This window comes from Trachurus trachurus (genome assembly GCF_905171665.1).
Source record: "Trachurus trachurus genome assembly, chromosome: 17".
NCBI classification, from domain to species: Eukaryota; Metazoa; Chordata; class Actinopteri; order Carangiformes; family Carangidae; genus Trachurus; species Trachurus trachurus.
The window spans coordinates 33,848,805-33,874,499 of NC_139900.1; the positions used below are offsets into that span (position 1 = coordinate 33,848,805).

Genomic DNA, 25,695 nt, shown 5'->3' on the forward strand with positions numbered 1-25,695 from the left:
ACTAGGTAAACCCAACAAAACACAGTGGAATCACTATTTTACCTGGATGCTGTTGTAATTTAATAATGTGAGTAACATCTCCCAAAAATAATAAATGTGTGTGCTCCATGTGGAGATTTACAGTAGGGTTAAATAGTCAGTGTCACTGCTCCTAATGGTGGACATGGATTATTAAATCTCAAGTTCCATTATGCAACTTGTTTTTGGATGAGATAACAACACTTTGGTTAAGTCCCACAGTTGAAAGGGTTGTTTGCTCTAATTCTAAAACTCATATCTTTTTTTTTTGCAGTGTAACCTAGTGCAAGGAGCCTCCTAACACCGCTGCTATACCACCCCAGAGCCAGGCGGCTGATTGACAGGACTTGGCTGACTGTGGACCCTCCTTCCCACCGCCTCTCCTCCTCTCCTCTCCTCCCTCTCTCTCTCTCACTCACTCTCTCCCTCTCCCCCTCTCCTCAATCGCAAGGCTGCGCTCACCGACTCGACACCGCCAACAGGGATGCAGCGAGGGCGCAGCGCAGCCTGAAAATGGCACCACCACGCGTCCTGTGGATCTATCCATCTCTTTCCCTCCTGTCCTCCCTGCTTCTTTTTTACGCGCTGTCGCCGTGCCGGGCGTTACGGAATTACCCGGAGAATGAAGGTGGGTGATCCCCGGCGTGGTTTGTGTTGAGCCCCTTTAAAGTGGAGTGAGATAGATGACTTGGCTGTGCGCGGTGTGTGTTTGGCGGAGGAGGAGGAGGAAGCCCCCCGATCCCGCGGTTCCACTTGCCGGGGAAAGGAGCGGAGCGGAGCGGCGGAGACTCCCGTTAAGTGCTCGGCTCGGTTATGAATCATGCATTAAGAAAAGCGGGGATAGAGAGGGAGAGAGAGAACGAGGGAGGAGGAGGAGGAGGGGAGAGGGGCTCTGTTCGTCACGTTTCTCTTTCTCGAGCATACTGACATTAAATTTGTATGACATATACACACGGGCAGCCCTGCCATGCTGGAGATAGAGGAGGCTGATGTAGACATTTCACTTTCTGACATCGGGGGGGGGGGGGCTCCTCCACATTGTATTTATCGGTGGAACTATTCTCCTCGCATCAAAGTAGTCCAACTTATAATGATTAGGCCAAAACAACATTGACATCCCTGCCAAAATCCTTCTCAATTATACATATCTTCATTATAACACACTGATAGATGTTTTTCTCTGCCTCGGTCTGCAAATGAGGAGCAGCAATTACATTAAATTTGTCACAGCTCCTCTCAGTTATTGTATTAACATCGATGCTCGGCTGAAATCTGCCAATGCATTTACTTACTAACTACTCCTGACTGCTTGGTGGAGTGAAACATGGAAGCTGGCTTGTTTTAATGGGTAGATGAAGTTGCACTAAGCAGAGAGAGGAAGGGAAACGTAATAAGTGGCTGTTGGAAAAGTGGGAGAGTGTGTGGTGTTTTGTCATTTTTATTTATTTAGCTATTAATTTAATTATTTTTTGCTTGTTGGATGTCAGAGGAGTTGGAGGTGATGTAGCTGTGGCTTGAGTTGTATTGGTTCAGTGTCAAAAGCTCCAGTTCTGTAGCTCAACAAGGCTCCATCCCTGTTATGAGCTGCATGATTTGCCGTTCATTGACATTTTCTTTGTCTCTTTCTCACTCACACAAAATCAACTCCAGGCTCACCCAGGAAAGATTAAACAGTTACTGTAAACGAGTCACATCAAACACACACACACACACACACACCCAGTGACAGGCCACACTATGGTCTGATGGGATCTCCGGTCTAAGGCTGACTTAACAGTATATAAGCTGTGCTGTACGTACACTGAGCTGAATGTATGTCACAGCCCCGAGGAGTTCACACAGAACAAAAGCTCTGGAGGATAGACAGTCGGCGAGAGAGAGAGAGAGAGAGAAGGAGGAGGAGGAGTGTTTTAACAGCAGGAGACAATGCATGTGAGGGTGACACAAACACACTGTTAAAATATTCATTGAAATTAGTATGAATGATGAAACCAACTGGAGGCCAAAGGAAACTCCTGTTGATTTAGATAAACACAAAAGGAGCATCTGTGAGTTGCGGCGCGTGTGAGCAGTTGTGTGTGTGTGTGTGTGTGTGTGTCATGTTCAGTAGGAGAATATTTGAGGTGGCTGACGGGTCAAGGGGTTCCCTTGTAACTCATACACACTTTGTCAAAGAATTTTAAAAGCACTATGTGTGTGCTGTGTGTGTGTGTGTGTGACTCGTTTAGTGCTTCATCCTCTGGTCATTTCTCTTCCTGCTGTTTCTGACTATTGGTCTAATTGGCACCTTTTAAACTCAGCGGCCGACTAGTGTATGTGTGTGTGTGTGCGTGTGTAGAGGGTGTGTGCATGTGCCCCATTGGGACAGTAATCCAATGAAGCCATTTTTGCCCGCCGCTCTACGCTCTGCTTTTACCTTTCGGCCTGCCAGTTTTCCTGCTGTGACTGCACGCTTTGTTGAGGGATTGCTCTTCTTTGTGCCAGTGTGTGTGTGTGTGTGTGTCTGTGTCTGTGTGCGTATGTGTGTATGTACCTTGTGTTTGTCTATGAGTGTGCATATTCTCCACCCACGCATCTCGGCAGTCATGTTATTCCAGGAAATCCTCCCTCTGAGTCTGTCTAGTAGCAGAAGCGAGGCTGTCATAAAAGGAGAGATGCAGCTCTCAAGGCTCAATTAAGAACACAGTCCCTTTGATAGAGCTGATAGCGTTAGCGGGAAAATAGTGTTAAGCTGTCAACAAGCTTAGTTTACAACCGGTGCTATTGATCTCCTCCAAAATTGTTGGCATTTATAAGAAACACAGTTATGAGGGTGGACTGGAGGAACACGGCGCTTCGAGAGAAACGGCAGAATTGCTTGAAATTGCTGTGAGGAAGTGTGGACGGTGGGAACAAGCTCTCCCGTGGAAGTGGAAATGGATTCATTCATAAGTTGCTGCGATGAAGAGCATCATCCGAAGGCCTTTGTCATCACCAGTTGAAAGGAGGACGAGGAGTGGATGAGTTTTTGGGTGCGCCAGCAGAGGGAGCCCAACACACAATGAGTCTGAACCCTGAGGGCACACTGATGTAACAGCTCCCTGGCAGGTCTCCTGTTGTCCTATTGTCCTGCTGTCCTCGTCGCCTCTTCCCCACTCACCCTCTCTGACACGGTGCAACCACGCTGTATTTGTCGTTTCTTTGCACATTCTCCTCCCTGTTACCTCTAAACAACTCCTTTCTTGTGTAGAATCATCCCGGGGAGTGGAGCAGACTACCACTCCTTTCTATTTTTATGTCTTCCCCCCCTGTCTCTAAATATACCTCCTCAATGCTTGAAAAACGAAGGAGCGTGATCGGAGATTCGTGCTTCCTTCCACCGCAGCTGGATGTTGATTAGAGTGTATTAATGGAGGCAAATCAATGATTTAATTCCAAATTCTGCCCGAAATCAGTGCGCACATGATATACTATTGACCTAATACGGCAGAGGGAGGGGAAACATGGAAACTCGTGGTGATTCAGACTTGGATTTATACTATAGTCTTGAGGTTTTCTGTAATCTGTAATTGGTCTTGAGACTACACATGAAGTTTTTTATTGGATTGGCCTGAGGGTACTGGGGGGGAAACGCTGTATTGCTTCGTAAGGCGAACATTAAGAATGTGCAGTGAGGCAAGCATATGTAAAGCATGCCCTCTACTTACACACACACACACATAAACACACACACACACACATCTTATGATTCGCACGAGATCCTGACTGTGGTAAAATGTTGGGTTAAAGGTCGCCTCTGGTTTAATTGCTTTAATCTATAATGGTTGCTTGTAGTTATCGGCAGAGCCATACCTCACAAAGTCTGTGTGTGTGTGTGTGAGAGAGAGAGTCTGAGATATTGCTCTGCTCCCATGTAACAACCATGACCTTGGACAGAAGAGGATATAGATCTCCGCTCTCATCAGAGAGCAGCACAGAGACAGCAGTGCAGAAGTGGAAGCACCCTCCTGTTTTTCTTTGCTACTTCCTCTACTCCATCTTTAATCCTCCTCTCTCATATCTTGCCCTCCTCTATTTTCTATCAGCCTCCCTCCTGGCATTCATCGCTCTCCTCTTAGTTGTTTCCCCTCTTGTCCTCTTCTCTCTTCCCTCTCTCTTCCCTCTCTCTCTCTGACTCTTTCTCTGACCTCTAACAGTTGGACAGGAGCCGTGAGCCACTGTATGATTTCTGTAATGAGGTTGAGCCCTATATCTGCTTAACACATGCCCCTACGCAAGCACACATATGTGTGTGTGTGAGTCTGCATGCACACACACACATGCACACACACACACTCGTGCTAAAGTAATGTATGGCTGGGGGGCAGTTTTGGTGGTCTTGGTCCGGAGAATAGTGTCACGTATTCCCGGGTCTGGCTGATAGATGGGGTTATAAATACAGCTCAGTGACAGAGAATGATTCTGCTGTGAGGGCTTCACCTCATGGATTCATTGTGTGCGCATGTGTGTGTGTGTGTGTGTGTGTGTGTGTGTGTGTGTGTGTGTGTGTGTGTGTGACAGAGAGAAAGAGAGAGAAAGAGAAAGAGAGAGAACATGAGAGAGGCAGGGCGACTGAAAATATAAATAAAAGGCCGATTCACAAGAGAGAATCTGAGACAAAACACAAGTGATGATGAAAAACGGAACAAAGACAGAGACGTAGTTGTAGACAAACTGAATAACTCAACCTTTTCTCTGTGCTCTGCTGAGCAGAGAACCCATAACAGCACCCACAGAGCCATTGTGCCATAGTCAGTGGCTGCTAAATATGGTTTTTGTATTCAGCACTGCCTATTCAAATTCATTCCATTTACTTTTCTGTCTTTCTGTTGTTGTGTTGGTAAGAGAGCTCGAATGCGGTATGACGTATATTCGTTCTTTCTTTCCCGTCAAGAGTTAGATGAGAAATTTGATACTACTCTCACGTTTATCTGATAAATATGAAGCCACAGCCTGGAAGCAAAGACTGAAAATGGGGAAACAGACAGAAATTCACCTACCAGCACCTTTAAAGCCCAATGAATTAACACGTCATGTCGTTTTGTTTTTGTAGCAGCTATTTTGGCTTTAACAGGAAGTTGCTGGTGGTGTTGTCAGTCATTGTGAAGGTTTTCAGGTCAGGGAAATAATACAGCACACAACCACTATATAACCACAAATGGCTGTGTTGACAGTGTTATTTTCAACACGTTTAATAAACAAGACATTATGTGTTAATTAGTGAGTTTTAGAGATGAATCAATGAGACAAGGTTTAATGCTAAGATAAGCTAACAGTCTCCTTGTTTGGGCTTAATTCTCCATGCATGACAGTAATGTTGACATCCTCATCTAACCCTCTCTATTTTCTGTTGTTGAATTATTCATAAAAAGTCTAAAAAATAATAAATGTGAAAACAAATAAAAGCATCTGGAATATATCCATACTGTATATGCATATGAAAAGAAGCCACAAAGTGCGTTGAATTTTCGGGGTGTGCTTGGGAAAACGTAATATTGTGGACCGTGTGTATGTTAATTTATTTTATATCTCTCTACGAGGAAACAGCAGATTCTAAGCTTCACACATTATTTTGGCTTCCTTTGTGAGGGCAAACGTGTGTGTCTTAACCAGCCAGACCTTAAACAGTTTCTAGGCTTGGACGACTCCCGTCAGATGCAGAGTTCATTAATGTCAAAGGAAGTCTTCCCTCAGTGTGTGATGTATGATGTTGAAGTGAGGTTTGGGTATAAGCACCCCTCCCCCCCTGAACAAGCCCTTAACTGCTGCTGCTCAAATCACTGATCACTGGGCCTTGACCACTGTCTATACGCAGTGTTGGGAAGGTTACTTACCCCTACAGATTACTGATTACATGTCCTTATTAAATGTAATCTGTAATGTATTTGGATTACTCAAGTAAAGTAATGTATTCTGAATACTTTCTGGATTATTTCAAAATCGCCTGCCTGAGCGCCTTTAACTGGGACACTGAATTTGCTTTAGAGAATGATCTTACACATGATCTCAAAGGCTACCGTGGCTCCTTTAAACTAAGGCATTAATAAATGTGTTTGAATTTGTCACAGTCCAATTTGTTATTGATCATCCAGCCATATTTTAATGATTTTTTTTTAAATAGCCAATCACATTAAATTAGTAGGCTTAGGCTATATTAAAACTGAGCAGCTTTCTCTGCTCTACAATCCAGACTACAGCCTCTGAATCTTTAATACTTCTGCAGAATACCCTCCAAAAAAAAACACAATTTAAAATAGGTTTTGTTTGTGAGCGTATAGGGCAAGCAACATGATGATATTTTGAAAACAAAGTAATGACAGGAGCCACTGTTAAATCTGTAGGCTAACTCTAAAAATCACTTCTCTGCTGAAGTCGGTGTCGTTTTGGAAACAGCGTGACATTGCTGTTAAACCATGCTCATTATAAACATTATCATTATAATGAGAGTCCAGGATCCTTTTAAAAATGTGATCCTTTTTTCATTCATGTTTTTTTGCCATCGACCGTACATTGGAATATGCTGGGCATCCCAATATCAACATTACCAAAATGAAGCCAACTTCAGCAGAGACGGCTGACAAGTTTAGCACTTAACCCTCCTTTCTTTCCCTGCATGAGAGAGCAAATGTGTAATCCTTTACTCCCCAACCCTGTCTATATACGCCACCGTAAAACACACACAGGAACACAGGCACACACACACAAACCAGCACTTCTCTCTCACTGCCCCTCATCACTTACATGCACCACCCACCCTGCACCCCTTGTCCTGACCTTTAAATTGGCTAAATTGAATTAGGTTGTTTTCTTACCTCCACCCCTCTCTCTTTCACTCGGTTTCCACTCCGTCCCTCTTTCTCTGTCGCACATTCTCTTTCACTTTCTGTTTTTGTTTTGTGTTGTTTGCTCTGTGGGCTTGGCTCGTGCTATGACTGTGAAAGACTGCATTATAGGCGGCCTTATAAACAACCAGCAGAGGGATTTGGGTCATCTGTAGATATGTTTGCTGGCCAGCTGCTCCAATCCTTTTTCTTTTTTAACCTTTATTTTACCAGGCAAATTGCTTGAGATAAAAAAAAATCTCTTTTACAAGCATGGCCTGGCCAAGAAAGCAGCAACATGAGCTGATGAGCAGCTGTTTATTATGAGCACAAAACACCTGAGGAGTTGGGAGTTTAAATTGAAGTGTCGGTATTCATACAGGTAGCCACTGACTTTTATTTTTCTGAAAGGTGTACAAGTTGTTGAAGTTTTTCGGACAAAATTATGATGAAAATGACATCAAGCAGAAGTAGACTAACGTTTTATCACGGTGGCTGGCTGTTCAAAGTAATTAAACCGAGTGTCCGGTCAGAAAACACTAATGCTATTAAAGGGATAGTTCAACATTTTGGCAAATTGGCCCATTGCCATAATCCCTATAGTCATAGCAGTAGGTTCGTTACCTTTATTTGTCGGTGTAAGCTATTTTTAGAACGGAGGAGCGGAGCGGCAGGCTGTTCAGAGCTACACTATGGAGGCTAATGGAATTTCTTGGTTTCCCTCATCAAACTCATCAAATACAAAATCCCAAAACTCCAAAACGCTTTCGTGGACAAGTTGTGACCTGCACAATCACCACGCTATGAGATAATAATGGAACGTTACGAAACGGAGCCGTTTTCGAGGTAAATACAGGGTAAATACAGAGTCTGCTTGCTGAAAAACTGTCCCTGAAGGCAACGCGCATCAGCGGTTTTGCATGAATTTACCTCTAAAACAACTCTGTCTCGTAACGTTCTATTATTATCTCATAGCGTGGTGATTGTGCAGCTCACAACTTGTCCACGAAAGCGTTTTGGAGTTTTGGGATTTTGTATTTGATGAGTTTGATGAGGGAAACCAAGAAATTCCATTAGCCTCCATAGTGTAGCTCTGAGCAGCCTGCCGCTCCGCTCCGCCGTTCTAAAAATAGCTTACACCGACAAATAAAGGTAACGAACCTACTGCTATGACTATAGGGATTATGGCAATGGGCCAATTTGCCAAAATGTTGAACTATCCCTTTAAGTTTCTAACTGCCTTTTTTTTTTTTTTTTAGCAGTCTCGACATTCCTCTCTAAATACAAGGAGACTGTACATTGGTCAGTATGGATATTAGCTGAATCCTGTGATGTTTTGCCAGACAAAATGGAGCAGCAGCAAACGGGGCCAAGCTAGCAAACATTCGCCTGTTGTTTCGAGGTTGTTTTGTTTAAGCATAATTCCCCCATGAGTTTTCCGGCATTACATCCTCTCCGCTCATCCATTTCAGCTCCAGCGTTTTGCAAGTTAAGCTTGTTACATCTCTCTGCTTACTACTTGATGGTGTCCACATCAGTGCAAATTGGTTTAAGTTTGATTCGATGGCGGCATGAGGGCAGACAGACAAGCTGCTAGACAGACAATTACTGCAGGTGTGTGGCACTGACAGGTACTGAGGTCCTTGTTTGTGTGTGTGTGTGTGTGTGTATGTTATATGTGTGTGTATCCAGTAGCAGCCTGTCTAAGCACACTTTTATCTGACATGTGATTTCCTATCCGTCTCCACTGCTCATGAGATTCCAGACCAATTTACCCTCCTGTGACCAACCACTGTGTGACAGCTGTGTGTGTGTGTTTGTGTGTGTGTATGTGTGTGTGTGCTCTTGTCCCATCAGGAGGAATGTCTTAAGAACCAACAGAGCACAAAAAAGGTTGAAGAAAAGCCAAAAAGGAGAGACACACGCCACTTGAGGGAGAATTTAGAGAAAGACACTCCCTCCTCTGTCACTGCTCATTCATTCTATTCAATTCTCACTGGCTATTTTAATTCAGCTTGTTAAATGAACTGTGTTGTGCATCGCAGTTTGTGTGTATGTAGCGGGCGGCACACGTGCTACACATGTTTCTGATCTCTCAAGGTCTCTGGTTTGTGTACAGTATGTTGCTCTTTTGCTCTCTGCCCTTGATGAGTTGTTGGCATACAAGTGGAAGGGGCTTATTAAAAAAAAAAACAAGTGTCTGGATCTGACTGCGTGTCACAGTTCAACACTGTAAGCATTCAACCAGCACCCCCCAGCCCCCCATACACACACACACACACACACACACACACACACACACACTCCAGAGCCTCTTCAAGCGACAAACTAGGGCAGCGCTCCTGTCAGAATGGCATCTTTTCTGTTCTGCTAGTGTTGCCAGTGTATATGAAATAGCAGAGTAGGCTAATGTACCTCAAAGTGGAAGGTGGAGTGCATGGGGTGGGAGCTGTCCCAAAAAAAAAGAAGCAAGCTCATCGAGGTACAGTTCATCACACACAGCACATGGATATTTTCATTAATATTTTTGGTTTGGTTTTGTGCACCATCTGCCTTTTGGGCTGCTGGAGCATTTTTCAAGGCTTTAGAGAATAAGGTTTTCAATAAACCATGCCGATTCCTTTTTAAAAATCACTTCACTAAAGCAGCTGAATTCAAAAAGAGCTCTGCAGCAGTCGTCACATTTTTCCTCTATTGTGACTGCAGCATAGAAGAAGACAACTCATCTGTTATCTCAAACTTATCTGTACCTGAAATTGGGTTAGATTTATCTCACATTGTGTCTGGTTTATTCACGAAAATTCACAGACATATAATGAGAACTTTCAATAAGTAAGGCAGATGTATATCCTTGTTAATCGGAGTTGTCTCCCTCTTTGTATGAGTTATGTGAGAGAATATTGCACAGAAACAACGATTAAGAATATTGATGACAGCTGCTTTGTAAATTTCCTCTTGTCCGCAGCATTCATCACAATATCTTACCACATGTGTCACACACATTTGCATTGGTAGTATTGGTAGTATTTATCATTGAACATATGCTCTGGATGGGAAAATGTGCCAATCAAGAAAATGCAAGTAGCACACATCACAGTTTATTTGTACGTCGCTTAACACATTTGTTGTAAAGTAGCTAATGTTGAGAGCCAGATAACTGATTAAACAGATTCTGTGGAATATATAATATTCTAGTGATAATTATATGGAACATGGTGTAATTTTATATCTCCGCATAGATGATTGATGATTTGACTCCCCACCACTCTTTGTTATTTATGTCCCAGTTATTGGTTTACCCACTTTGGTTTTTTGCTGAAATAAATGCTGCAGCATTTATTTCTCTGGTGTACTTTATTTCTCCATTGTTATCATAAATAATGGAAGAGGGAAGCAACAAATGATAGCCAATTAATCAGTGTCATGCGCGCACATCAGTGTGCAGTGCACATCGGTGTACACATCACCATTTTAATGTTAATGATTACTGTTAAAGACACACCTGCACAAGCAGATATGGATCAGTGGCCTCAGCGCTGTGTTTGTATGCCAAATTTTTCCATTTATTTCTCTATGCGCCCCATTAGTGTATTTCAGTTTCTCAAAACGGGGATGAGTGCTGCTGTGTTGCACAAACACATTCAAGTGATATTTCAAAAACCTGATGGCCAGCACCTTAGTGCCTATAAAAATACCCACAGTGTTGTTAGAGTTCAGTTATTATATTTGGTAGAGTCATTATTAATTATGCATTTAGTAACTTTGTTTTTCAGTTTAAGGGCAAATGATAAACAGTTATTTTATTATAATTCCATTCACAGGTTTTATAATTTAATTTGTGTAAGTCAGATGACCGACGATCCAGACACCTAACTACCACTTAGCCATGCATGTCAATACCTAATTGATTTTTTTCATGTGTTTCACAGAATCAGCTTTTTAGCTTCAGTGGTCTGCTCCTGTCTATCACTCATTTGTACAGCTATAGGCTACTGTGTAATTATGCAGATCGAGGCTACTTAATATAGCTGATTTTAATCTGTGTAATTAAGTCCAGCCCAAAGTGGAATTTAATTTTGTGTGTGTTGAAGTGTAGAGGATCAACATAACATTTCACCGATCAGAATGGAAAGCAGGAGAAACGGCAATGGAAGTGAATCACATAAGAATTGGGATTAGAATTTAATTTAACTCCATTGAATTATTCATTGACACATTTTGCAGCCAGCTATCACACTCGAAGAAAAATAATATTTTTACTCTGAAATCATGCCAGACACCTCATCTAACGTCTCCCCCTAAACTGCACTGAAAAGTGAAATTGAAACATTGCAGCCTAGGATATGCCAGCTTCTGCAAACAGAAAATCTAAAGTATGAATACAAACTGCAGAATTGTTGAATTGAAAAATCCTAAAATGCAGAGACGTCCGATTAGGAAAAAAAAATTCAGTGTGATGCCAACTTCTTCAATTACTACAGTCAACCTATCTCCCATGTCTATGGTAAAACTAACCAGAGGACATACAGTATCAGAGAACTTCAATAAAATGAGCAGAGCATGCGGGCGCAGATGGAGAGAGAAAACTAGAGGAAAAAAGACGGACGGACGGAGAGCCTCTGGTGGTTTGTGGATGAGTGGAGAGAGGACTGATGAAAAGACAGTGAGAGAGAAAGTGTAGCAGTCCTGGTACGACACCAGTTTCTTCCTAAAGTTCAGAGCTCAACTCTTCCCACTCCTTCATCCTGCTCTCCACCGGCCCGTTTGTTGCCCTGACAACACTCTCACTCGTTGAACTGCACTCTCAGTGGAGTGGAAGCGGTGGGAGCTGTGTGTGTGCGGTGCTACTAATACTGAGATATTGGGTGTGTGTCTGTGTGTACTCGTGCACAGTTGTATATTGGAGCAGAGTAAGTTATCTGGAGGAAAGCTTTGCAAGCTGCAAGGCTTTGTTTTACTAAAGCAGGCTCTTAGCCCCTTTTGTTGTCTTAAAGAAGAGAGTTGAGTCTCAGTGGTAGCCTACTGTCTCTCCGAGGATAGTCGAACATTTTGGGAAATGCTCTTACCTTTCTTGTAGCAAATTATAAGAGTAGATCAACACAGCTTTCATGCATTCAGTATTATCAAGAGATGTTTAGTGTACCTTAGCATATAGTACGGGTACTGTACAAACAGGTTGGCTACCTCAGTCCAAAGGAAAAAATAAATCTGCATACAAGCTTACAAATGATTGTAATCATTTGTATAGTTTGTTTAAATCATACAAAACCTAACACATACGAGGCCACTTGTCCTCTCTAAATTCAGCATTTATGCTAAACCACACCAATATGCCTAAGATAACTAGTTCATAGCTGTAGCATTACATTTAGCACACAGACTCATTTTATCACTTTTTTCACATAAATGTAGTAATTTATGTAATTTTAAAATATTTATATTTGACAATGTATTTACATGCAAATATGTTGTTTTGTTGAGTGCACAAAGACAAATTGTGTTGACCAAGCAATAGAGTTGCAAATTTCAAAGTAATTTGCATTTGAATGTATTTTACACTTTGTATTCACAATTAACATAAAAGTACATGCAATGCTCTTTGTTATTACTTACTTATTTTTTTTGTTTATTTATTACTTATATTTGTGCATATTAATGAAAGCACAATACAGGATTGTTGTAAATAGATGGAGGATTTAGCAGAACTGCTTATTTCCATCCATAGCCACAGTAGTCCCCAGACGTAAAAGAAAACATAAAACCAATATCACGACATAAAAGCAGTATCACATAGAAATACGATGCAAACAACAATTGCAATAAGTGCTTACAAAGTAAAGCTACTCAAAAGTGCTACATTTTAAAAGTGCTTACAAGGCTGCGTCTATCGTGTCTAAAGTGCCTGGTGTAAAAGTGAGTATTTCCTTTGTCAACGCAGCTCTGATTCTTATGCGTTCTTATATGTTTTTGTTTTGATGGCTTGTACCTATTGTGTATGTGTAGTGTCTAAGTGATTCACTATTGAAGTCAGTTTTAAATACAAATTAAAAAAAAAATCTGATCAAAAACAAACACATCTCTGTCTGATCATTTGATTATTGTGTACTGAAAAGGAAAGATCGGCATCTCATTTGCATTTCCCCACTTTCCTTCTCACTATTACTGAAAGATGTTCTTTTACAAGAGGATCCGTGAAGTGAAAGTGTCACTGTCAGCGTTTTTAATGCAAGTGTTGGGTGTTGAGGGACATTAAACCTCAGTGAAAACTGGTTGGAACTCATCAGAACCTTTTCAATAAAAATCTTATCAGTAAGAAATAACAACAACTTGGCTTATACATGTAAGAGAACATGCTGATTATGGTGTCAGCAAGCCCTTCATTATCTATTGAGTCCAATGATTCATTTCATATTTTCTATTCTGAGTAGAAGAGATCTTAAGAGCTTATTATGTAGTCACATATTGTACTCTATATTGAGTCTGTGTGGTGGTCTCATTGTGCAGTCTTTTCTTTTTGTGGCACTGGCACCATCTTAAAGTGTGTGTTTGTCAGTCTTGTGTGTGAGTGTGTATGTGTGCAAGCATCTCGGGCTCTTTGTGTGCCAATCTGGCTGTTGGCAGCGCCGTTTGATTCTTGGCAGGTGGATCACAGCTTCTTGCAGCCCAGCTGAAGCAGTGTGTGCCGACCAGAGAGACAGACACAGGGAGAGAGAGAGAGAGAGAGAGAGAGAGAGAGGGAGAGTGGAAGAGAGACATAAACAGAGATAGAGGAAGAGAGAAACAGAGAGGAAGACAGAGAGAGACAGACACCCCAGAGGGAGGAAACAGGAGTGAGAAGAAAAATAGACACAGAAGGAGATGGAGAGACAAAGAGATTGAAAAATGTTTTGTCATTTATGTGCACAGTTGTGTAAGTGGGTGCAGCTTCAGCATTTTCCTGTATCTGTACAAGGATTTCTGATGTACAATTTCACACCCCCATCCCAGTTCCTCCTCATCTTTCATTCTCAAAATGTAAACCTCACAGTTTGGTGCTGAAAATCAATAAGACAGCGTGTCTCTGTGTAACTGAACAACTCTCACAGTAATCAGGTCACATGTGTCTCAGTATAGATCTGTGCATTTATGTCCTCTGATGAAGCCATGGGAAATATTAGGGAGTATGCATGTCTTTGGGTTGTTTATGTTGTATTTTAAGATAGAATTGCAGGGAAATCCACATTTGTGTTGTTTCAATAGCTGTCAGAGTGATCAAATTTGTAAGAAGCTCCACTGTGAGTATGAGATGTCATGCTTAGCTGCTCATCGAACTGGAAATCGTGTGTGTGCATGTGTGTGTGTGTGTGACTTGTCATTAGGTCGAACATGAGCCTGGCCTGAGTGACTGAGTGATGAGCTTGGTGTTTTTGTTCCGGGCCAAAGCTGGCCTGGCCCAGGCTTAGATTACACACACGCACACATTCACACGCACATCATTTAGTCAGTTCTCCTGAGAAAGAAAAGAGAAATGGAGATGATAGGGTGAGAACATTTAAAGATGGATGAACACATAGACAAAGGGTTTAGCTCTAGACAGATATGGATAGAGGGAGATCCGTTTGTTTCAGGGAGAAGGCTATGTATTCTCCTTCTTTTCTCTTCCCACACACACACACACCCACACACACACACACACACACACACACACACACACACACACACACACACACACACACACACACACACACACACACACACACACACACACACACACACACACACCGTGCCACACACACTTTAGCCTATATGCATATTGGCTGTGTCAGCACACAGGAAGCTATAGCTAATACAACATTGATGAGTCTGGCCATTGATTGCAAGTGATAAGTGATATTGACAGGAGGTGTGAGGAGACGAGAAAAAGTGTCAATGTGTAGGTTTATGTATGTGTGTGTGTGTTTTCCCAGTGGACTAGAAAATGGTTTTTGAATATGTAATGGTCTGACTAACACTTTGGCTTACTAGACACTTCTGCACAGGAAGTTTCCACCTAATGAGTAACTCCACATGCACAAAAAGAGCTTTTTGTAAATCTTGCTATTGCTGCATTGCCAACGTTAGCATTAACAGCTATTTGCTTACCTGTCTAGAGCAAATTGTTGCAAGTTCAGCATCAAAGTCCATTCCTTTTCTTACCAAGACCTGCCTGCAGTTGCGGGAAGAAACTGTTTATTTTGCCTCTGTCGTTCATTCTCTTCCACCGAAGTTAGCATGCTGCCTTGTCTTGTAAAGGCAATGGTATCTGACCCCCTAAAAAGTCTGGTAAATAAACAGCTCATTAATGCTAACATTGTCCATGTAAGCTAGGAGTAGCACAACTTACAACAAAAAGGCTCCTTTAAAGAGTCACTTTGGAAAAATTCCAGAAAACATATTTCATAGCTCAGAGGTCTCCAGCTATTCCGACAGTTTAGCTTTTATTTGCCTGAAAATAAAAAAAATAAAAACCCTCCATGGAGATTTCTGCCTCCATCCATGGTAGAACATGGAGTTACAATTTTGTTTGTGGTGCTCACAATTTTGGAAAAATAATTCAAAATTTTAGCAGCTGTGTTTCAGCTTCTGTCCTAATGGTTCAACAAACTAGGATCAGATCAGAAGCACACAAACACACAAAGGTCAGTGTGTATTGTACTACCTACCTAGTAACGTACCAAGAGCAATACAGGTTCTGTGTTGTAAAACGACCACGTTGAAGCCTGTGTGTTTTCAAGAGTAGGTGAAAATATTTCTGGAAAGGCACACTAGTACAGAATTTCAATGTTTCAAGCACAAAAACCTGTGTTTACCTCACAGCACCGTCCAAATATCTGCACGAACCAAAACTATCTCTCACCCTAAATACACGTGTATGGAAATAAATTGTAATTTCATAAACCAACCCCTAAAAAATATGAAGATTGTTTTCACTTGTATTCCTCATGAAAACATGAAAGGGTACTACAGCCAGCGAGTCACAGGGGATATAATTGGCATAATTGGCTGTATGTGAAACAGTCAATTTTACCACCTTTCACAAACCTGTTGATAGGCAGCTTTTATCACTGAGTAGAAATATGAGTGTGTGAGGGGATGTGTGTGTGTGCACGTGGCTCTCTGTCACGCCCTGAAATCACATATTATTATACTATTATGTCCTATTTCTGTATGCCACTCAAATGCTCATGAACTGAGGAAAGCAGTCTAAATGGTCTTTAGTTTCTCTGAATACACACATGGGCTAGAGGCTGCCTCTGACCTTTTGCTGCTCAGCATCTCTCCTCCGCTGTTTCTGTCTCATCCCTCTCATTTAATCTATCTCTCTCTCTCACCTCGGCTCTGCTGTGCAGCCTCTCTCTCTGCTTCATTACACCAAGTGCACTTTTTTAGCTGTTTTCACACGCAGTGGCTGCTGTGTGGATGCTAGCGCACCCAAACGCGCACAGATATGCGTGCCATTACACGCGCACACACATATATACACACTCTAATGCAGCATGACATGCCTCCCTGCTGTCGTTGTGTGCTGAGCGGAGGAGAACGGCTGGGATTCAGTTAGGGCTGATGAACAGCATGAGAGCGAGAGGAAGAGAAAGAAAGGGGAAGCCAGGAAAAAGAGGAGGTCGGACCGATTTTACAGTCCCTTTGTTACACCTACAGGCAGTATGGATACACAGAGGGGCATTTTTTTTTTACCTCTTTCAATTGAGTGATTAGTCTCATTTGCATTCATGAGGGCAAACTCTCTTTTCTTCTTACTTTGGAATAGTTTTTCCACGTCACTGCAGGCACCTTATAAAAATTGGAGGTGCTGCTTTAAAGTGATGCAGTCGTTTTCAATTGTGTCAGGTCAGCGACTCGGGCTGTCTGATCTGAGATCTGTGGAGTGAAAGCATAGGTTCAAAGATTTCAATAGCGGCAGGGTAACCTAGGAGAGCTACGATGTGTGTGATTGAGAGAGAGAGAAGAAAGAGAGAAGCAGCAGTCTCTGCAGATGGATACTGATTAAATATTGATGGTCAGTGGTGTTGAAGGCATGATTAGGACCTTACCGAGCCAAGCTTCAACAAGCACACGCACACACACTAACAAGTGACACGCATGCGTGCACACAGGTGGAGAACCTTGCTCCAGAGTCAGAGCAGGTTTTCATTATGCCTCCCGCTGGTCAACCTGCCACCTTCTCCTCCTCACTCTTCATTCTCACCTTCCTGCATCCTCCCTCACTTCCTCCTGTCGCACAGGAGATCGCACACAGGAAACACACAATTCGAATCATATGTGTTTTCATCCTACTTTACCCGCCGGACTCTCCTCTTAAAGTGATATACGTATTTCAATACGGACTTTCTCCTAGTACCACAGCATTTTAGTCCAGAATATCGGCGTAAAACACTTGTTGAAAGGTTTGTTTTATTTAATAAGAGACACACATTTTCTCACTTACACTCATGGAGTTATTATGTCATCCAGCCATGGAGATAGTTTTAGTTTTATGTCCTCAGGTTCTGAGATATCCATCTCCAGAGCTAATAATCCACAGACCATGTTGTCAGCACTTTTTATAGCGACTATTTCTTTGCTGGAGTTGTATGAGAAGTGTTCACAGAAGGATCTGTGGATTTTCTGCAGTAAATGGGAAAAGATAAAAGTTGCAGCTGAGTTTGTTTACCTGCATTTTTTTCCCCAATCTGTGAACACCACAAACAAGATTCAATTTACCTCCACTTGTGTTTGGCTGGCAGAAATCCCAGAGATATGTACACTGTATGTTTAAGAAACATCTAGGGGAAAAATTGTGCGTGAACGTGGATCGCAGTTCTTGTGATGGATTTCAATAGTTACTCTGTTTTGGAAAAATGTGAGATGTTGAAACAAACTTCTCAAATCCCTCACCTCTGCTCTGCAATTCTGTTCCAGCCAATGACTGGGCTTGGATAAAAGGGTTCGGACCATTATCACAGCTTGATGTGCACAGTCCAACATGTGTCTGCTCGTGCGCCTGGCGGAGTGATGGGAATTTGACAAAAGCACTGTGTTTAGCCTTATTCTCACAAAAATATATCAGATGTGTTATTCGTCCTGAAGACATGTAGATACTGAAATCCATTTTAATCAGCTTGACCACCGTCTCCTTTGTCCTTCAGGGACACAAAGCTCGAAACAAACCATTTTCAGGACTATTACTGTAAGTTGCGAGTTGCGGTTGATACTTGAGTGAGAAAAAGGGAGAGAGGTTTTGGGTGGAGTATCTCAATGTCTAAAATGTAAATGTTGGTGTAAAATATACTCTTGCCTTGATGTCTTTATGCTGTTTCAGTGACTGACTTTGTGTCCCTTTGGACCATAACAGCTCCAGCACAACCACAGTAATCTGGAAATTGAAATTATAGGTTTACCACAGTTTGTGATGCCACTGCTGTTGCACTTCTGCACAACAAAAGACACCCTTGTATAAAACACTGAAACATCTTTGAGTCTCTTTTATATGAAAAGGAGGGAGCGAGGTTTACAACATGATGTTATGAGCTGCATATCGTCAATATCACTGTGACTTTAAGGAAATGGAGACTGAGAAATAGAATTCGACTTACTAATGTTTGTCCTCTGTGTTCTTGCAGTTACATTGCTGGACTCCATGTCAGCTCTGGCTGACCTGGGCTGGGAGGCTTATCCTAATGAGGGGGTGAGTATATGCAGCACAACACACACACAAACAAACACACACACAGATAAATAAACAAAAGGCATCCTCTCTTTACTACTACTACTTTTGGCAGCAAAAGTCAAAATCTGATCACAACTGGCGGGTCGTGTTGACATGTTTTATTTTCAGGGAGCAGGCAGGGACTCAGCGCTAGCAGCAGCACTGGAGTGTGTGTTTTAGAGAGCACTGGGTTCTTGAGCACTCCTTGCTAAATCGGGAGTCTGCAGGGGGAATTTACAAATTATTTCTGCTGCGATGAAAACGCAGTGGCACTGGAGCCACCATTTATTACGGGTTGTGATTTCTTTTGGGGGGGACAGAGTGAGGGGATAGTGTGAAGGGGTAAATATTCTTACGTAAGAGGACATGGTTTGTACATGGTTTGTCGGTGTCGTTTCCACGTACGCCGGGGTGTTGCGTTGCGTAACTAGTGTTTTATATGTATAGGGACCAGGGGAGTCTGGGGTGCAGCCAGGATGAATCAGGAAATGACAAGAGAGAAGTGAGAGGAGAGGAAGAGGGTGAGAGCGCAGAGAGGAAGAATGACAAAGTTGATTCAATAAAGAAGTAAGAGCGGGGTTCTGTATGTCACTCCAGCAGTAGAGCTGCTGAATGGCGCTGAATTAATTCTATTTCCCCTTGAGTCACGCACTTCCTCTCCACCATTCAGCATCAGTGTGTTAAATTGCAGGATGCCACACGCGGTTTCATGGTTGTGCGCGGCAGAGAAGAGGCAGCTGAAGTGAGCAGCGCTAAACAAGGTTGTTTTCTCAAGCAATCAAGGGTATCAGGTTCACATATTTGAAATGCTCTGATTGTGTGGCCATATTGTGGATGTTTGTGTATGTTCTTTTTTTTTTTTCCTTGTAGAAGAGCAGAATGTGTTCCATCTGTGGCTAAGCCCAAAGGTTCAATCTAATTTTGAAAACCAGAGTGCACAAGTTAGTTTTATTGAAAGTACAGTTCAGTTTGGGGTGCCTTATTCATGGCCCGGAAAAGCACATGTGTTGTTAGTTTGCCCTCAAAGAAGTGTGTTGGCTGAAAGTAAAATATATACAATAAACTCCATCCTGGATATCTTTTTCATGAACTGTCAGTCTAGTGGGGATCTGGTACCCCCCCCCACCCCACCCCACCCCCAGTGTGTACAGAAACTGAGAGGAGGTTGGCTCTACAGGCCTCCACACGACTCCTCTGTTAAATAAACACTACAACCATTATAATGAGACATAATAAAAATTAAAGCATTTTGTTTCGTTCCAGTGCCTTTTCTTGCTGGTTGGTTTTATCTGCTGCTTTATCTGTCAGAGGAAACTATTAAATTGGTTAAAGCTGGTAAAGTCTTTGCTCTCATGGCTGTTCTCATTTTCTCTGTGTACATGAAGCAGATGTTATCGTCCTCCTAGATAAACACGAATTTCTGACAGAAATTCAAAAAGCTATATGAAATAAGCAGCTGCTTCTGCTTCTTGAAAAAAAAAAGGCCACACAGTTTTCTTCAGTGAGTTATAAAAGTGGTGTTGTCATAAACAGCTAGAAGGCAAAACGCAAGTCAGTGCAATAGAGGGAGATTGTTGTTGTTTTGACATTGCTGCCACTTCTTACAGTGTGACGACGTTTATATAAAGTTAATAGCATGGAGACAATATTGTGAACTCTTTGTCTCACATCAGTGTTTTCCTCAAACTCAACACCATTTTAGTTTGTACTTCAATTTAAACACAGGGAGGGGCGTCTATAGCGAGACTATAGTACTTACTGCAGCTGGCCCTGGTTCGAATCCCCCGGTGGCCCTTTGCTGCGTGTCATTCCCTCTCTCTGTCTCCCCATTTCCTGTCTGTCTCTCTGACTATCCTGTCAATTAAAGGCAAAAAAGCCAAAAAAAAAAAAAAGGAATTCATCTAAGAATGCAGTCACATGATTGCGGGGTCGCCAGAAATTTGTAATGTCAAAATGGGGTCACGAGCCACAAAAGGTTGGGAGCCACTGCTCTAGGGCCAGGCATGACTCCTCTGACACACACTGTATCAGCTAACAGACATTTATTCTGTGTTTAGAGTGACACTTGTCCCTGTGTCCTTATGTAGAGGATACCTGCATAGTATACCTATATTATGACGCACATACAGGAAATCTAATGTGTCTTTATCATCAGGGTTGCTGAGCTGCTATTAGTGCTCTTCTTCATTAAAAACAGATCAACACAACAAGATGCTATTGGGTCAATAGATCAGTTTTAAATACCGGAGTGAGAAAAAGCAGGAACAGGAAGCTGTTACATCAGAGGAGACTGACAAGCTGCTACTGTGGCCAACCAATATATAAAAAAAAGAAATAAATTGATAGCTGAAAGCATCAGGGGATCACTGTTCCAAGTTGATCCTTCGTCTACCCTTCTTGCATCTTACAGTAACAACCCTCAAAACATATCTCCTTTTGTGCCATGAAACAAGCCAGAAAATGTCAAGTTAAATCTAACTTGGTGGCATACACCATAAAAGAAACTGTGTAGACGCTGCCAAACCTGTTGGCAACAGCACTGTTTGTTTTTGTTTATCATAATTATATACATACTGCATGTCTCAGATGCTCAGAACAGCTCTCTGGATGTAATGAGAAGGAGAAGAAAAGGGAAAGAGAGTGATAGACTGAGGGGGGAAGAGAAGAGGTGCCAGGGCTGTGAGAAGGCCTTTATGTTTCGTATCACAGGGATTATCTAGTTGACCTTTGCCCTTTAAACCTGTGGACTGGACTCAGCGAGAGGCAATTCCCACCAATGTGAGACCACTGTCTGCGTGAATTAGTCCAAAAACCACACTTGACCCCCGGGGGTCACGCATAATCCAGGCCGTGCAGGGCCGGATGTGCCTGAGACTGAGTGGAGAGACCCACTTCTGTCACCGTGCAGGGGTGTTCCTCGTGAGGGACACAAAACAGATACGTCTTAATGATGTTTGAAAATGGGAGGCCCTCGCAGCATCTCGACCCCCCCCCACCCCCAGAGGCTCCACAACTCCCCCTCTTCTCTCTCTTCATCTTGCATCTGTGTTTTTTTTCCTCTCCTTCTCTCGTTCTCTGCCCCTCCACCCCACCCCGACCGTCCTCACTAAGCCAGGGCTTGTTCCAGCAGTTGGAGGCCAATTATGTCCTCGTAGGTGTACCCATCAGATGATTGCAGAAGGGGGGGGGGTATTATGTTAAGCTGGTGAATGGTTGAACTTAAACCTCGATCTGACGTCTCTGCTTCACTTCAAAGCAATCAAGCGGCCTCCGTGCTGATTGGCCGAGGTGATTGAGGGTTCGGGGAGGAGGGTTTCATTCTGAATGTTAATTAGTGCTCAGTCTGAACCAACACAGGCAACAGTTTTCATTTTGTGTGTGTGTGTATGTGAGTGTTTGTGTGTATTTAGGGAGGGAAAAAAAAAACTCAAACTCACTTTTGGTGGACGTGCTCTCCAGCGGCTGGTGTATCATTTGCAAATATTGAGGTAAGCAGGTTGTTTGGGTGATCATAAACACACCTGTGCGTTACACCGGCTAAAAGTGACAATGAACAGACTTGCCATCAAGGGAAATAAGTCACTCACGAGGAAGTGGCAGTAATCCAGCCACTCCAAACTCTGCCTACAAAGAAATAAACAAAGACATCATAAAGCCCTCTTTATCCCTCAATGACTATTCCCATAAATGCTTTAATCACTGCTCCCTGGGGACTCAGCTTTGTGTGTGTATGTGTGTGTGTGGGTGTGTGCAACCGTCCTGTGATGTCCGACTGGTCCCAGCTCTGCACAGATGGGTCTATTTAGTGCCAGGCGAGCCTGTAATTTACCAACATTCATTCATCTCTCTCCTCTTTTCTCTCTCTTTCTCCCTCCGTCTGGCTTTTTGTTCTTTTAATTGAATCGAGCGCGGTTGATCACAATGACTCAAAGTTATTGTGCAAGACTCCAGTGATACATCCCCTTATATATATAATCTTCAAACTCTGAAGTGGCTGTCAGGGAGATTTCTGTCAGTTGCATGCAGCAGCTTAAACAATCTCCTGCCTCTTCTCCTTCTTTTTCTCGGTTTCAGAGACGTTTGGGTCAGATTCAAGAGGGAGCTGGTTTTGTTCTAGCTCCAATTCATACACAGTAGACATTTCAGGGGAGGCTATGGAGATTAAAAGCATCTGAGTGTGTGAGAGAGACGGTGAGAGTGCGTGCGAGTCGATGTGAGAATGTGTAGGGTTTTTTTTTTTTTAATGTGGATCTGTTTTAGTGCTCAGGACTTGGAGGTGAAATGCGTCAAGCTTTTGCCGGGTTGTTGGGCCGTCACATCAGATTAACCTCAAGAATCCAACCCTAGCCTGGACTTGTCTGAAAGTCTCTTTGCCTTTTTTTTTTTTTTTTTGCTGCTTTCTTTTCATGTTATTAGCCCGTCTTCTCTCTTTTCTTTACTTCTTTATTTCTTCCTCTTTTTCCCTTCTCGCTTCACCTACAGTTCTGGTTTCATTTGAATTCTAGGACACGTTAGGGGTGACAGGTAGTTACTCCTGTGGGTCTTGTATGTGTGTGTGTGTGTGTGTGCTTTAGTGCATTGCAGGTGTGTGTGCCCATGTGTGTGTGTGTGTATACAGTATATGTTCATGCCATGTATTATGTGTTTACATGGTTGGACGACTGTAAGGTGATATGTGCTCATCACTCGGGAGCTTAAAGCTTCAGTATTAAGATGATGACAGGAGCTCAGAACAAAGATGGTGGTCTTCTCATCCCTCACCACAAACTAGGACTCATCCAGTGTGTGCGTGTGTGTGTGTGTGTGTGTGTGTGTGTGCGACGTGCGTGTTCATGTTCAAGAAAATCCAGTTAGCTTCCCCTTGAATGGATCAGATATCTTGAGACTCTGAGACCACATTGGTTTATTTTCCGTTTCTTTAAGGGATAGACATGTTCTTTTTCTTATGTGTATGTGAGCATGTGTGTGCGTGTGTGTGTGTGTGTGTACATGTGTGTGTGTGTGTGTGTGTGTGGATAGAAATGTTTTCCTGCTCATGCGAGAAGTGTTCTCAATTACTGCCTTAGTCAGAAGTGGAAACAGATGGTAGCAGATGACGGGAGACAAAGTAGCTCTGTCCTACCTACTCCATGCTCACTCTCCCCTCTTTTTCTCTCTCTCTCACACACACTCTTAGGAGCTAAATCACCCATTCACTTTAGAAAAACACACTCTCTCTCTATGCACACGTGCAACATAGACAAAGACGGTCCTTCAGTCATCTTGACACAGATCATCACTCATATTCACCCAGACATGAAAACAGAGCACGCAGGCTTAGTCGTTGGTTTTCACTAAACCACACTTCATTGAACTTGGGCCCAGTTTCCCATAAGCAATATTTGGACTGAGATCTCCTTTGTCCATTGACTGCTGATGGAGTAGGATGATCTCTCAGCTGAGTGCTGCTGAATGTCACTCAGCGCTGATTGCACGTCAGCCTGGACTTTGATTTGAAATTAGCACGGTCCCTCGCCTCGTCACCCCTTTTTCTCCCATCTCTCCCTGTTTTTCTTTTTCTTCTCCTTCCTTTTTTCTCCCCTCCTTAATTTCTTCCAGCATTCCCCTTTCAGCGGCTCCATCTTCCTCTCTACTTCGTACTTCTTTCATCTCATCTCTTCCTGTTGCACTTCATCAAAAAATGTCATTTGATAAAGGTCAAAGATCTGAAATGTGCCTCAAACACTCCCCGGATAGAGCTGTGAATAATCACAATCACATTCAATAAAGATGTTGTGTCTTTCTCATCTAATAGACCCACTTTGCTTTTTTCTCCTCTTTCTCTCTCTCTCTCTCTCTCTGCTGCTCATCCTCAGTGGGAGGAGATCAGTGTGATGGATGAGAGGAACACCCCGATGAGGACCTACCAGGTGTGTAACGTCATGGAGGCCAACCAGAACAACTGGCTGAGGACACGCCACATCAGCCGAGAAGGGGCTCAGCGCGTCTACATCGAGATCAAGTTCACCCTGAGGGACTGCAACAGCCTGCCCGGGGTGCCTGGTACCTGCAAAGAGGTCTGCATCACAACACACGCAAGCTCTTTTAACACGTGTGCCGCATGGTGACAGATAACCAATATCCTTGCAACTGGAGGGGGTGTATATGTGTGTGTGTGTGTGTGTGTGTGTGTGTGTGTTTAGGCCCTCCCGTTGCATTTCTGCTGCTTGTTTGTTCACTCTTGGCGAGCAAAGCATTGAATTTTGACTTGAGCTCCATGGGTGCTGTTGTGAAGCCGTCTGCTCTCTGAATTTCCTTTTGGAGGGAAGGAAGTAAAAACACATGTTTCTTCTATTTTTTTGGAGATCAGTGGCACAGGAGTGAGTCTGATATGAAATGTGGTGGAGACAGAAATTGTTTGGAGTCTGAGGTTTGTCTGAGAAAAATCACTCCTGAAATCCTACATATATTCTCTAGCTCTGCAGTGCTCTCAGCCTTTTGGATAAAATTGAGTTAACTAACTTAATCAGCTGCTCTTTCGCTTCTCAAATATGTAATTTAGTAGATACATATTGCATTTGTCATGAAAATGTCACATTAATTGCAACACAAATTAAAGACATTCACAAATTGGAACTAATTCACCCTACAGCGCACGCAGTGGCAACTTGGTTTAGAGCGATTAGCTGTTGGTGACGTCAATCAATCAGCAAATTTACTTTAATGATAAATCTCTGCATTTTCAATTAAACCTGCCCTGAGCTTCATGTTTGATCTGGTGCTGTATTGTTTGCTTTTACTAGTCTGCAGCAGAAAATATAGACATGACAGAAATATGAAAAGAAAGTAGAAACATATCATATAATTGCTTATTAACATTAGACCATTTCACAGAATATGAAAGATTTCCCAGCTTTGCACTGTTTACACTTTTGGCTACAGTACATGTAGTGTAAACAGCCTGACAAAAGGTGGTAGTTTTTGTTTGCACATTAATTACTGCTTTCTATGAATTCACTGCTTTTAATGCAGCTTATATGGCACACAGCAGAGCAGGAAAACAGGATTTTAAATAAACATATGCAGACTCGCACACAGATTGACACACACTTTGATAGCTGATGAATAGATAAA

At 42.6% G+C, this 25,695-nt stretch overlaps 1 protein-coding gene across 1 annotated transcript in view; it reads left to right on the forward strand.

The window, feature by feature from the left end:
* Nucleotides 1-531: 531 nt before the first annotated feature.
* The window catches only part of LOC311001218 (ephrin type-A receptor 3-like), a gene marked incomplete at both ends in the record, with an annotated part of 86,476 nt that continues 61,312 nt past the window's right edge, over nt 532-25,695 (forward strand). Inside the window, 3 exons of the mRNA XM_083992243.1 lie at nt 532-646; nt 18,497-18,561; nt 24,438-24,638. Coding sequence (XP_083848369.1) covers nt 532-646; nt 18,497-18,561; nt 24,438-24,638 — 381 coding nt within the window. The remainder of the gene's footprint in view (nt 647-18,496; nt 18,562-24,437; nt 24,639-25,695) is intronic.